Source organism: Vulpes vulpes, chromosome 1 (genome assembly GCF_048418805.1).
Source record: "Vulpes vulpes isolate BD-2025 chromosome 1, VulVul3, whole genome shotgun sequence".
NCBI lineage: Eukaryota > Metazoa > Chordata > Mammalia > Carnivora > Canidae > Vulpes > Vulpes vulpes.
Window position 1 is genome coordinate 139,125,446 of NC_132780.1, and position 12,200 is coordinate 139,137,645.

At 54.2% G+C, this 12,200-nt stretch overlaps 1 protein-coding gene across 9 annotated transcripts in view; it reads left to right on the forward strand.

The window, feature by feature from the left end:
• FOXP4 (forkhead box P4) overlaps positions 1-12,200 on the forward strand; it is a 53,083-nt gene that overhangs the window by 21,078 nt on the left and 19,805 nt on the right. For 4 of the 9 annotated variants that reach the window (XM_072731880.1, XM_072731894.1, XM_072731887.1 and 1 more), the window contains exon 3: positions 10,075-10,185. The exons of 2 other annotated variants lie outside the window; for them this stretch is intronic. In XM_072731880.1, the coding sequence (XP_072587981.1) occupies positions 10,075-10,185 (111 nt within the window). The remainder of the gene's footprint in view (positions 1-10,074; positions 10,186-12,200) is intronic. 3 more of the 9 variants (XM_072731893.1, XM_072731902.1, XM_072731903.1) reach the window with 1 other exon arrangement.

Genomic DNA, 12,200 nt, shown 5'->3' on the forward strand with positions numbered 1-12,200 from the left:
CTGGTACCCCCAACAACAAATGTTCCTGGCTATTTGTGGGGTAGAGTAACTGTAGAAAAGAAAGCCTGGCCCAGCGGGTTCCTCCTTCCTCTCCTCAACCCCAACCAGGAAGTCCTTCGAGGACAAACAAATAACCTTGCCTCTGTTTGGCTTGTTGGATCCTTCTCCTACCCAGGTCACTTAATCACCTGGCCACCCCTGGGTGGTGGGTGCTGTTATTCCCACTCTGCATAGGAGTGGGCACAAGAACAGCTGCAGATAGATCTCAGGTCTTCCGGTTCCTGGACCCAAGCTCACTCAGCCTCCTTTTGGCTACTATCCCTGTCACAGGGTCCCCGTGGGAAATGGAGGGAGCAGGGCTTGACTCATTGTAGGTGCTAGATATCTGTCTACTGGTGAGTGCATGAGAGCGCCCCATTCCCAGCCCTGAAAGCTCTTAAACAAACAAAAGCAACACACTGCCCTGCGGTAGGCCCTAAGTAGCCACTCTAGGGGAGGGAGGTTGGGGACCAGTGTGCAGGCTGTGCACTGGTCCCATTCCTTGTCCTTGGGCCTCCTTGCACCTCCAAGCCCCTCTCCTTCTTTTACATCTGTCCGCTGGTCTCTGTCTCTCCACTCTGGATAAACAAGCCCTGGAAATGCAGTCTTGGCCTTTGAGAGTAATGAGTTGACAGAGCAGAGAGAGATAAACAGGGCAAGTCAGAAGTCAGGCCAGTGACAGGACTTTAGGCTGAAACAAACAGTGCTTGAAGAGGGTGGCCGCATCACTTTGGAACAAGAGCAGACACCCGTTTCCATGCAACAGCAGGCTGGGAGCTTGTTCAAACAGAGGCTGGGGCTGGGGCTGGGGGTGGGGAGGTGACCTGGCTTGGCTGCCAGGCCCTGTCTGACTAGGGAGAGGGTCCCCTGCTGGCTGCAGTCAGGGCCCCAGCTTCCAGCTCCCTCCTCTCAAACCTGCTGTTGCTGGGTCCACTCTGTCCTTCGGGTTCTCCCTGGGTCTTGGGCCTTACCCGCTTCGGGAGAACCTCCTGAGAGAAGAAGGCTAGCAGTGCGGTAGGCCTTGGAGCATGCATTCATTCAGCAAACATGCTCTGAATCTTATTTACACCGGGCTCCCTGCTGGCCAGCTGGAGTTGGTGATCTGCAGCTGCTATTAAAGAATACCCTGGGCCCAGCAGGCATGCCAGCTGCCCACTCATCCCCTTCCTTCCCCAAGTGAAGTTTCCTTCCTCATTGCTCCTTCCTCCCATTTTCCCTCTGATGGCTTTTTTCTTTGAAGGTTGGCCTTGCATTTTATCCTAATCTGATTTCTCCTGGATAAAATGTCCCCAGTGTGTGTTGGGGGGGGCAGGTTTCCCCAGGGACCACGCAGATACCCCTTGGGCTCTGTGATGGGGGGCAATGAGGGCTGGGACGAGTGTGGGAGGTGGTGGGCCTCCAAAGGCCTTGGGGCCCGGCTTGACTGTTCTGGCCCAGGAGAGCCGGTCTTGGGCCTGGGAGGGCTGCGCCAGGCAGGGTGGGGGCCGGCAGAGAGCCACTGGCGGCCACGCTGAAAGGCATCCTGGGCCTCCAGAGCCTGCACTTCCATTGTCCTCAGGTTTCGGGGGTGACAGGTCAGTGAGGGTCACAGGAGGGTTGCCTAGCGTCTGGGAACTCCAACCGCAGTTGCTGTGACAACCAGGGCCAAATCCCACCCTGTTCACATCCTGTGAGGACATTCAAAGGGGTTGGGGGGCTCTGCACACTAATGGCCTTTTAACTCACCCCCTCCTAAGAGATGGGGGGGAGTGGTCAGGGCACAGAGGGAAAGAAGAATGGAAGACATTTTTGTTTTCCTCCCCCATCTGGCCCTCCTCTGCCCAAGCTACTTAAGGGTACGAGGTGGAAAGGGAGGCTTCTGGGGTGAATTAGCACACACACCCCCTCCCACTCCACACACACTCTCAACAGTGGTCTTTAGTTTCAGATGAGGGTCCCATTTCTCCTTGGGACCCACGCCCTCCAGATTCTACTCTTCTCTGGTCTCACCTTCTGGACTCTTCTCTTTTCTTTCAGTAGGTTGAGGCCCTCCCTAGGAGGTGCTGGGGGCCTACAGGGAGAGTTGGGGCCCCAACTCTCCAGAGGGGAGACTTAGGAACTTGTCAGTGAAGCCCTTGACTCTCCAACAGCTGCAGCATAGCATAGCTGCTGCCAGGGAATAGAGGCCCAGGTATGAAGGCAGCCAGTGGAATTGTGGGTGCTGTGGAGGGAGAGGGCCTTAACCCCTGTCCTGGTTACTGTCCTGGTCCAGGGTTACTAAGCCAAAGGGTCTTTATGGGTCTGCCTCCCAGTCCAATAAAAAAAAGAAAGTTTCCTCAGGAGGGGGCTAGGGTAAGGTGGGTGGGAAGGGCAGAGGGAGGCCCCAGGCCCAGGAAAAGGATCCTCAAGGTCCCTGTTTTGCTGGGACCAAAAGGGAGCCAGCCCCCCTTACCACTAAGCCTTCTGCTATGGAATTCTGACACCCCCTCTGGCCCACCCCCACCCCCTTTCTATGCTAGGATTCTTGGGAGTTTGGGGGCAAAGGGGGAGAATTTGGGGGAGGAGTAGCTGAATGTTTCCTCATCTGAGAGTGAAAGATTAAGATGCAGAGGGCCACCCTTAAGTGGGTCAGCTAGTTTCTCACCAGTGGAGGGCCTTCATCCTGAGCAGTCCCAGTGGGAGTCCTTGGGAAGGGACTTGCATGCCCCTACACGCCCCACTCCACATCTGTCCAATACTCAAGCCCCCTGCAGAAGAAGCACTAGTGTGAGGCTAGTGGCTGGGCTTCTGTGGCTCTGGACTCAGACCTGGAAAGAGACCCGCTTCTGGAGAACCAACAGCTGCATGGTAGTGGCAGGTCTGGGATGCATCCCCGAGCAGCAGGCAGTGGGGAGCAGAGAGGAGGGGTCGCATGGGGACTGGCAGCACTGCCACTACACTGCTCTGTTTGCATGCTTTCCAGATTCTGCAGCTCCCTGGCCCTGCCTCCTGCACACCTCCCTTGGCGGGGCTGGGAGGGAACCAAGGAGCCACAGAGGAGTGCCTTTCTCACTTCAGAGCATTTGGGGTCCCTTGTTAATTCTCATCTCCTAGAGGCGAGAGCCCTTTCCTGGCAGTGGTATGAAGGGGGCCTTAAACCCGGCTGTGCACCTAGGCTCCGAGTCTCCCACCCACGTGGGCCTGCCTGTATCGGTGCGTTGCTGGTTTTCATTTTAATGGTTCTAATTTGAGAATGCGCCGATGTCATTTTTACGAGGTTGGTGTAAAAAAAATTTACAGCCTTTCCAAAAAGCTTTTTTTTTTTTTTTTTTTTTTTAAGGGAAAAAGGTGTAGAATCACTTCAGGGGTTTTATGGTCTCCTCTCCCCATCCTCCTTGCTGCCCCCCTTTTCTGTGTCATTTCATGTTTATGTCTCTGCTGGAGGACAAAGCCTGGCTAGTAGAGAACCTGGATCTCCCCAGGTCAGTACATTTAGTGGTTAGGGGCCACTGACCTCTGACCCTTCTCCCTCAGCCCCTTCCCACCACTCTGGCCTCAGAGAAGTTGCATTTCAAGCAGTGGGCTGAGAAGTATTTCCTGTTTAATTCAAATCAACAGGTAGTTATTAGGTACCTACTGTTTACCAGCAGTGGGTTAGGTATCTACCCTCAAGAGATTTTATCACTTCCTGCTTAAAATACTCCAGCAATGCTTCCTCCAGCACAGAATGAAATAGAAAACCGTTGTCCGATGTAATCTGGTTCCTGCTCACCTCTGGGACTTCCTCCGAGGCTACTCAGCTTGGCCACTCTGGCCTTCATACTTCATAATGCTCTAAGGTTTAGGCCCACCTCAGGGCTCTTGCACCAGCTCTTTCATCCACTGTGAATTTGGTCCACTGAAAGAGTTCCCTCCTCATCCTAAATGTCTCCCCAGAGAGGCCTTCGCTGGCCACACAACTTAAGTAGGCCGCCAGCTGTGCTCCGTGTAATGCTCTGTGTAACGCTAACCAGGCCTGCTTGTCTTTGTTTTAGAGTCTGGTTCATCTTATTAGAATGTGATCCCCGTTAAAGCAAATACTGGGCCTTCCTAGGGGCTAGGATGGTGCAAATGCCCTGTGGGGCTTCACAAATCCTTTTTGAATTATTGACAAAAGAATAGAGAGTCATACTCTGGCTGCAGGTGCAGGGGACAGGTGATGGGCTTTCCTGGGGCTCTTTTCAGGTCTGGGATAGGCTAACCTCTCCCCCCACCCCCACACACAAATGCTCTGCTTGTGTCCCTTAGCCTAAATCTAGTCAGCCCCAGTTGAAATTAATTATCAAGACAATTTCCATCTCAGTTTTGCCAAAATTAGCTAGATGCTGACAAAAGAAGTTTGGATTTTATTTTGGCTGCCCCTCACCCCCATCCAAATTAAACCAGAATTTGCCAGAAGTTCCTCTCTCTTGCCTGGCTGCTTGTGGTTCCTCTTCCCTGTGCAGAGCCCATGTCAGGCCCAGGAGATTCAGGTTCTGCCTCTGCTACTGCATGGCTTTGGCTGTGTCACTGTCCCTCTCTGGATCATTTCCACATCTGTGAACTGCATTGTGCTTCACAAACCAGTTAGCTTCAGATCCACCGCCAAGAGATACATTTTTACCTGGAGCCCTAGCACAGTTTCCTGAAACAATGCTTATGCCTACCTGATAACTCTGGTGCTTTCTTATATGCCTGTGTGTGTTCCTTTTTTTTTGACCCACTAAATTTCTATTATGACCCACCATTAGATCATGACCAGCAATTTAGAAAACATGAGACTAGAAACCCTCCAACAGTTCCAGTTCATCAGGTCTGTGTGATTATTATTTTTTAAATAATTTTTTAGAACTTTTTTTAAAGATTTTATTTATTTATTCATAGGCAGAGACAGGCAGAGGGAGAAGCAGGCTCCCTGCAGGGAGCCCTATACGGGACTGGACCCCAGGACCCCGGGGTCACACCCTGAGCCAAAGGTGGGCGCTCAACCCCTGAGCCCTGCAGGGGCCCTGGTCTGTGTGATTCTACTCCATTCCTAAAGTTTAGCCCTTCCAGCTCATCTCCGAGCTCCACATCCCCACCCTCCCAATCCTCAGGCTGCAGAAAGGACCATAACCAGCCCTGCACCTGGCTTCCATCGGCGAGGATGCCTGTCCCTCCCCACTGAATTCTCTGAGACAGAGTGAGGGTGTGGTCTCATCCTGCAGCCAGCCCAGGAGACCCTCCTGCTCCAAGACTTGTTTTTCTTTTTACAGCAGCCCCTGTTGCCCTCAGAGTTCTGGCTTCATTCCCCTTCATCCCGAGACTGCCCCACCGCCCTCCCTGGATGTCATCCGTTATAAGCCATTTGTTCCTAATTGTGGAGATCCTGCTAATGACTTCTGAATGGATGGCGGGTGGGGGCGGGGTGGAGACTTCTCCTTCATTAGCAAGACCGTTCTTAGGCTGGAGGAGGTACAGGTGGGCGGGAAGGTTGGTGAGTGAGTCCTGCTGGGTGGGACTGGACAAATGCCCAGGGGATGCCAGGAAGGTGCATAGTAAAGATAAAGGTGATGTCCATTCAGGACCCACAGGGTGCCAGGCACTGTGCTAAATACTTCATGTGCATCGTGTATTCTTCACAGCAGCTCTGGGAACTAAGGACAGGGCTATTCCTATGTAGCAGAGAAAGAAACTGAGGCTCAGGTAAAGTGACTTATCCAAGGTCACTCAGTATATGGTGGATCCAGATCTCTGACTACAGTCTATGAACTGAATGACCTACTAGTGCCTCCTTTTATTGTTGTTGTTGTTTTTAAGATTTTATTTATTTGAGAGAGGGAGAGCACAGAGGGAGAAGCAGACTCCCTGATAAGCAGGAAGCCCAACTCAGGCCTTGATCCCAGGACTCTGGGATCGTGACATGAGCCGAAGGCAGATACTTAACTGACTGAGCCACCCAGGTGCCCCTACTGCCTCCTTTTAAGGAAAGCTAGCCCTTATCCCCCAAACCACAGAGCTGGAGATTAAGTTTTAAATCCAAGTGGTGGAGAAAGGGGATTTGAGAGGCTAAATGACTCCCAGTTTTCCATTCTGCCCTGAGCTCCACTCTCCTCCCTCTTCCTAGGGTTTCCATGATGGCTTCTCCTTGGTGTGGGATTCTTTTTTTTTTTTTTTTTAAGATTATTTATTTACTGATTTATTTGAGAAAGAGAGAAATCATGAGAGAGAGAATATGAGCTGGGGGAGGAGTGGAGGAAGAAGCAGACTTCTTGCCAAGCAGGGAGCATGACGCAGGGCTCTATCCCAGGATCCTGGGATCATGACCTGAGCCGAAGGCAGACACCCAGCCGACTGAGCCACTCAGACACTCCTCGGTGTTGGATTCTAAATGCCTTTTCCCAGCCAATTCTGTATTTGGGTATCTCTGGACCTCGAGGAAGGGACAGTAAGTCCAGCTTTCTGAAGATTCCTGCCTTGGTCTTGTCTACCCACCCAAACTAGCTTAATTTAGCTCCTCTTCGCACCTAGACAGCTGAAAGCACACAAGGCTCAGGGGAGAGGAGATTCACAGGCCTCGAGGGACGTGCACAAGCTCCTGAAGTCCCTTCAGTGGGTGAGGGCAGCTGAGCGGTCAGAGGTATCCGGACTCCCATTTCCTGGCCATGGGACCTTGGGTCTCAGTTTCCTTGTCTTTAAGAGGAAGATAGTGACATAGGCCCTACCTCACTCGAGGTGGTAAAGCTTCATAGGGCTATGTAGGAGGTGGTAAAGCTACATAGGGCTATGTAGGAGGCCCTATATAGAGGCTAGCTCTTGAGCTCTGTCTACCTGGCCTACCTCTCCTGTTCAGCCTAGACCAAAGTGAATTTCACAGGTATGTCTGCTGTTTGCTGCTGCCCGGGAAGGGGGCTCACCGATACATTTGACAGCACCTGTGCTTTCAAAGAGGCTATGATCTTGTTGGCATCATCAGAGTGAGTGGGGCTGGCTCTGTTGGGGTGGGGGGAGCCACCATTGCCTAAGTCTCAGCAGTGGGTACCCTGGAGGAGGGAATCCTGGGCCAGAGGGACTCCACCCCTCCCAGAGTGCTGTCCCCAGCCAGGGGGTCTAGATGTGTGGACAGTGGTAGGGAGGCGGGAATGAGCAGCACTGGAGTATACTGAGCAGTCAGGGTCATGTCCAGGCCGGCCGAGTAGGGGAGTTTTGACCTCAAGGCACCCATAGCATGAATTTTTGGTGGTACTCAAACCACTCCAAATTGGGTCAGAGCTGAGCCCCAAGCAAATTACACAAAATGACTTTGGTTGTCCACCATCACTGTCCCATTGCCTGTAAGCGCAGGGCCTGTGCAAGGTGGCCGGGCATGCATGTGAGTAAGGGAAAGAATGAAGGAAGGAAGCGCCTGCAGGCACGCAGGCTCTGATGACCTGAGGACCTCTGTGGGCTCCTCCAGCCTCTCCTGCTGCCTGCCCTGGGGAATAGTCTCAAGACCCCTGGCCTTGCTGGGCCATTTCACTCCTCTGTGCAGTGGGGGTAAGTGGCCAGGGACACACTTCAGCCTCCCGGGCCACCTGAGAACCTCACCCCTGAGGACTCTGGCCAGTAGAGCCAATGTCACCACTTTTTTCGGGCTCTGGGGCCGGGCCTACTGCTCACCTCCACTCAGGCTCTGCAGCCCTGAGCCTGGGAGCAGGCCAGGTTCTGTTCTGTTGTGTTTCAGCAGCTGGCCCAACCCCTGGCACATAGCAGGTGCCCCCTAATTGAAGGAAGGAGTGAGTGGGGGGGATTCCCAGGAGGGGTCGGCCTTGGCTGGGCTCCCTGTCACCTGGCCTGCAAGGGAAGAAAGGCCCAGACTGGGAGGAGGGCAGGAGGGTGAGGGAAGGGCCTGTCATTTTTTTCCTGTAAGTCTTGTAATTTCGTCCTTTGGGAGACTACATAGAGTCTGCAGGGAGTGAATCCAGCTTCCCAGGCCACTCCCTCAACTTCCCCTGGAAGGCCATTCCCTTGCGGCTCCCCTCTGGGTCACCTGGGCTGCCCAGCTCCCCCAAGCCTTCCTCTTCCTCCAGCTTACCTCTGACCTCCACCCCCCACTTCTCTGTGCCACCCCCACCTTTGGAGAACAAAGAGCATTTGTCTGACTCCTTAGACCTGGAGGGGGTCCTTCCTGATGATCACATGGCCACCTCCCTTCCTTCACCCCATCTGCTCCTTTCCATAGCTTCTCAGAGCAGCCTTTTGACTCAGAGGGCACATTTCTAGTTTCTGAAGTGAATCTTGGAGAAGCAACCCCAGGCTACTTCTCCAGGGGGAGAGAGGGGCTAGGGAAGGCCTAGGATCAGGGCGGGTAAGGGGGGAAGGTTGGTGGGGGGCATTCATTCCTTGGGGCATGTGCTCCAAGATACACCAGTATTTGGAGACCGTGCTAAAGGGAAGCTAGGTTTAAGTCTGGGGGTGGCTGGGCTGTTCAGTGGCAGTGAAGGGGCTTGGAAGGCATGTGTGTATGTGCAGTGGGGAACTCAGGAGCATTTGCCAGGCAGAGAATGTGTATGAGTGTGTCCCTGTTGCACCGCACAAGGCTTTGCCTTGTTGGTGCTTGTGGTGAGGTCAGAGAGAAGTCCACGTAAGGACAAACAAGTGTGTGTGTGTGTGTGTGTGGACAGAAGTGAGGGAGCAGCGGTGAGCACATGACGTTACGTAGGCACGCTGGGCAGAGGAGAGAACCCAGGTTCTCTAGAAGGGAAGGGAATGGACACTTCACAATGCCACCCAGAGGGCTAAGCTTGGGTCCCTTCATTCCCCTGGTGTTTCAGAGATGGACAGTGGCCTGGTTTTGCCTAAGAGACTGGGACACAGGGAGAGAATAACTTGCCCAAGGTCATACTGCTGGGAGGCAGCACAATTGGGATTCAGACCCAGCTCTGTCTGATGCCAGAGCACCCCCACCCTGCCCCAGTCAAAGGCCTTGAGGCAACTGCCTGGGGTGCCTGAGGAGAAGATCTTTGTGGAACATGATGAAGAAAGGTTTTGTGCTCCTGGAATGTGGATTCAGGACAGGTCCCCGAATCCCCTGCCTCTGAACCACCCAGCCCCCACTGACCCAGAGTGGGATGATAGAGGGCTTGGCCATCCTTACAGAGGACTTCCTGGGCCTCCTTCCCTGACTCCCTACTCTCTCATCAGACCTCACATCGCTCACCTTCCAGGCTCACAGATGAGCCAGAGCTGTTGCTCCTGCAAACTCCACACACTCCCCACCCCTGTGACCCTGCCAACTCGCAGTCCAGTCCAAGCCGCCGGGGCCTCTGAGCCTGGACTGCCACAGCGAGGCCAGAGTTACTCGCTGGTAGTTCAGACGTGCCCTTGAGGACTTGACCCAGTTCCCCAATCTGCAAGGCCCTACACTCTGGAACTCAGACAGCCACACCATGCTCAGACCCTGAGACAATACCCTCATCCCCCCTCAGCTCCAACTGAATGACTCCAACTAAATGCTACTCCCTTCGCTTCCAGACTGGCCACCCAGCCAAGGCTTCCTGGGCTTAGATCCTCTGTCTGACACCTCCAAACTGTGTGATCCTGGGCAAATTACTTTACCTCCTAGAGACTCAGTTTCCTCAGTTGTAGAATGGAACTGATAATCCCTACCTCACAGCCTCACTAGAAGGACTCAATGAGATCACGTGTGTAAAGGGCCTGGCACATAGTAGATGCTTAGCAAGTGGTACCTAGTATTAATACCTGGGGTCCTTTTGTGGCCACTCTCCCTTCCATTTGCTGCTCCTTTGAGTCCCAACAAAACCTTTCAGGTCCCAGAGGGAGGCCCCAATAGGCTCTGATCTCTATACCCCGGCAGTTCCTCCCGAGACTCCTACCTCTAGGCTTACTGCCAAGTCCAAGTAGACCTTGGGACCCTCTCGCCCATCCCCAAGACCTTCCACCATAGCCCGGCCTTCTTCCCTTTACTGCCCCCTGACTCTCTGAAACCTGGATCCTGAGCTGACCCCCAACCGCCCCTGCCCCCCTCCAGGCCCTTCAGGCCATGTCGGAGCAGGCAGGCTGCACTCTGACCCTGACCAGGCCCCTGTCTTGCAGGCTCTCCAGGTGGCCAGGCAGCTCCTGCTGCAGCAGGCCTCAGGCCTGAGCTCACCGGGCAACAATGACAGCAAGCAGTCAGCCTCTGCGGTGCAGGTGAGGAGGAGGGTATGGGAGGAGGGCAGGGGCCAGGGCCAGGCCTGGCGGGGAGGGTGGGCTTGGCCCAGAGGGAGGGGCAGGGCCAGTCCCCAGTACCACAAAGTGGGCAGCTTTCCAGAAGCCAATGCAGTCAGTGCCGGGGTGGGGTGAAGAAACTTTCTCTTGTTTCCACCTGATCAGCCAGGCCTTCCTCTACTCAGCCTCTTTGTTGCGTGTCACTCAGTTTGTGTCTGCAGGCAGGTTATCTCTCCCTTTCTCCTCTCCGGGGTACCTCCCGCACCTCCTGCACTTCCTACCTCCTGCTTGCTTCCTTTCCCTGACTCTGCCCTGGGAGGGGGGTGTCCCCATCCCTTCTCAGTTTTCTGTTTCTCCATCCCTGTGGGTCACTTGGCCCATCCCCCTCTCCTGGGCTCTCTCTTAGATGTTGAGGTCACCACGTGCCCCCCCATCTCTCACCCACCAATTCTCTGTCTCCCCCATTTCCTGTCTCTTGGTGTCTCTCTATCTCTTTTGTTTTCCTTTGCACAATCTGCCCCTTTTTATCCCCCCTCCCTTCCCCCAGCTTGCCAGCCCATCTGGCTGGCTGGGGGAGGGGAGATCTGTGGGAAGTGGGGGTGGGGGGGAAAGCCGGGCCTTCTGTTTACCTTTTGTGTCACAAAGAACTTGAGAGAATTGTGGTCTGAGTCAGGGTGGGTCACTATTCGGGCAGCAGCCGGCTCCCCTCCCCCTGGCCCTGCAGCCTGCCTTCCCCTCTCCCCTCACCCCTCCCCACAGCAGCAGGGGAGGCTCAGAATTGGGGAAAGGATGAAGCAGGGCTTTGAAAGGAAGTTTATCTAGGGGAGAAAAGGGTGAGCATGATCCTGATCTCGAGATCCTGAGTGGATCCTGGGTGAGAAGCTCTGGAGTTTGCAGGAGGTGGGAGGCTGAAGGGAGGTGGACAACAGGGGTAGGGTGCAGGGTACTCCAAAAAGGACCCAGGACTAGGCTTTGTCCTGTGGGGGGTGAGATTCCAGCGCTCTTGTAGAAGGTCAGGGGGACTGACAGGTCCTGGCCTGAGCAGCGCCCATGGCCCTCCTTTCAAAGTCTTGGTCTTAAGGAGATGGCCCTCCAGGGGGAGGAGTTGGGCCAAAATGGATTATGGTCTGGGTGGGGAGGTCAGAACAGAATCTGGAAGAAGAGAAAGTTCTCACACTGGAATGATGCGAAAGGCTCTCTGGCCCCTATGGCGTCCGGACTGGGCCTCTTTGGATTGGGGACTCCCCCCTGCCGCCCCCCATGTATTCCTGGGGTCTGAAGTGACCCTCAGACTCCTCACCCTGGGCCCAGCCTCACACCTCCTCCTTCTTCTTTTTTTTTTTTTTTTTAAGATTTATCTATTTATTCACGAGAGACATAGACCCAGAGAGAATGAGAGAGAGAGAGAAAGAGAGAGAGAGAGAGAGAGAGAGGTAGAGGTAGAGACACAGGCAGAGAGAGGAGCAGGCTCCCCACAGGGAGACTGATGTAGGACTTGATCCCGGACCCCGGGATCATGACCTGAGCTGAAGGCAGGCGCCCAACCACTGAGCCACCCAGGTGTCCCTCTCATACCTCCTCCTCCTCCTCCTCCTCCTCCTCCTCCTCCTCCTCCTCCTCCTCCTTCTTTTTTAAATATTTTATTTATTTATTCATGAGAGACACAGAGAGAAAGAGAGACACAGGCAGAGGGAGAAGCAGGCTCCATGCAGGGAGCCTGGTCCAGGATCATGCCCTGTGCCGAAGGCAGGCACTAAACCACTGAGCCACCCAGGGATCCCCTCACACCTCCTTCTAAGAACAGGGAGGGATGGGCTGAGGAACTGGAATGTTCCCTCAGCCAGAGAGGGCCTGCTGACCCAAGGCAGGAGGGAAGCAGCTTGATAGTAGTTGAAGGGTCTGAAGTCAGGCATCCAGAGGAACTTCACGGCTGGCTCTGAGGAATGGGAGATCTGAAGTAATTGAGAGGAGAAGGGAGGTTATGGAATCTTCCTTAG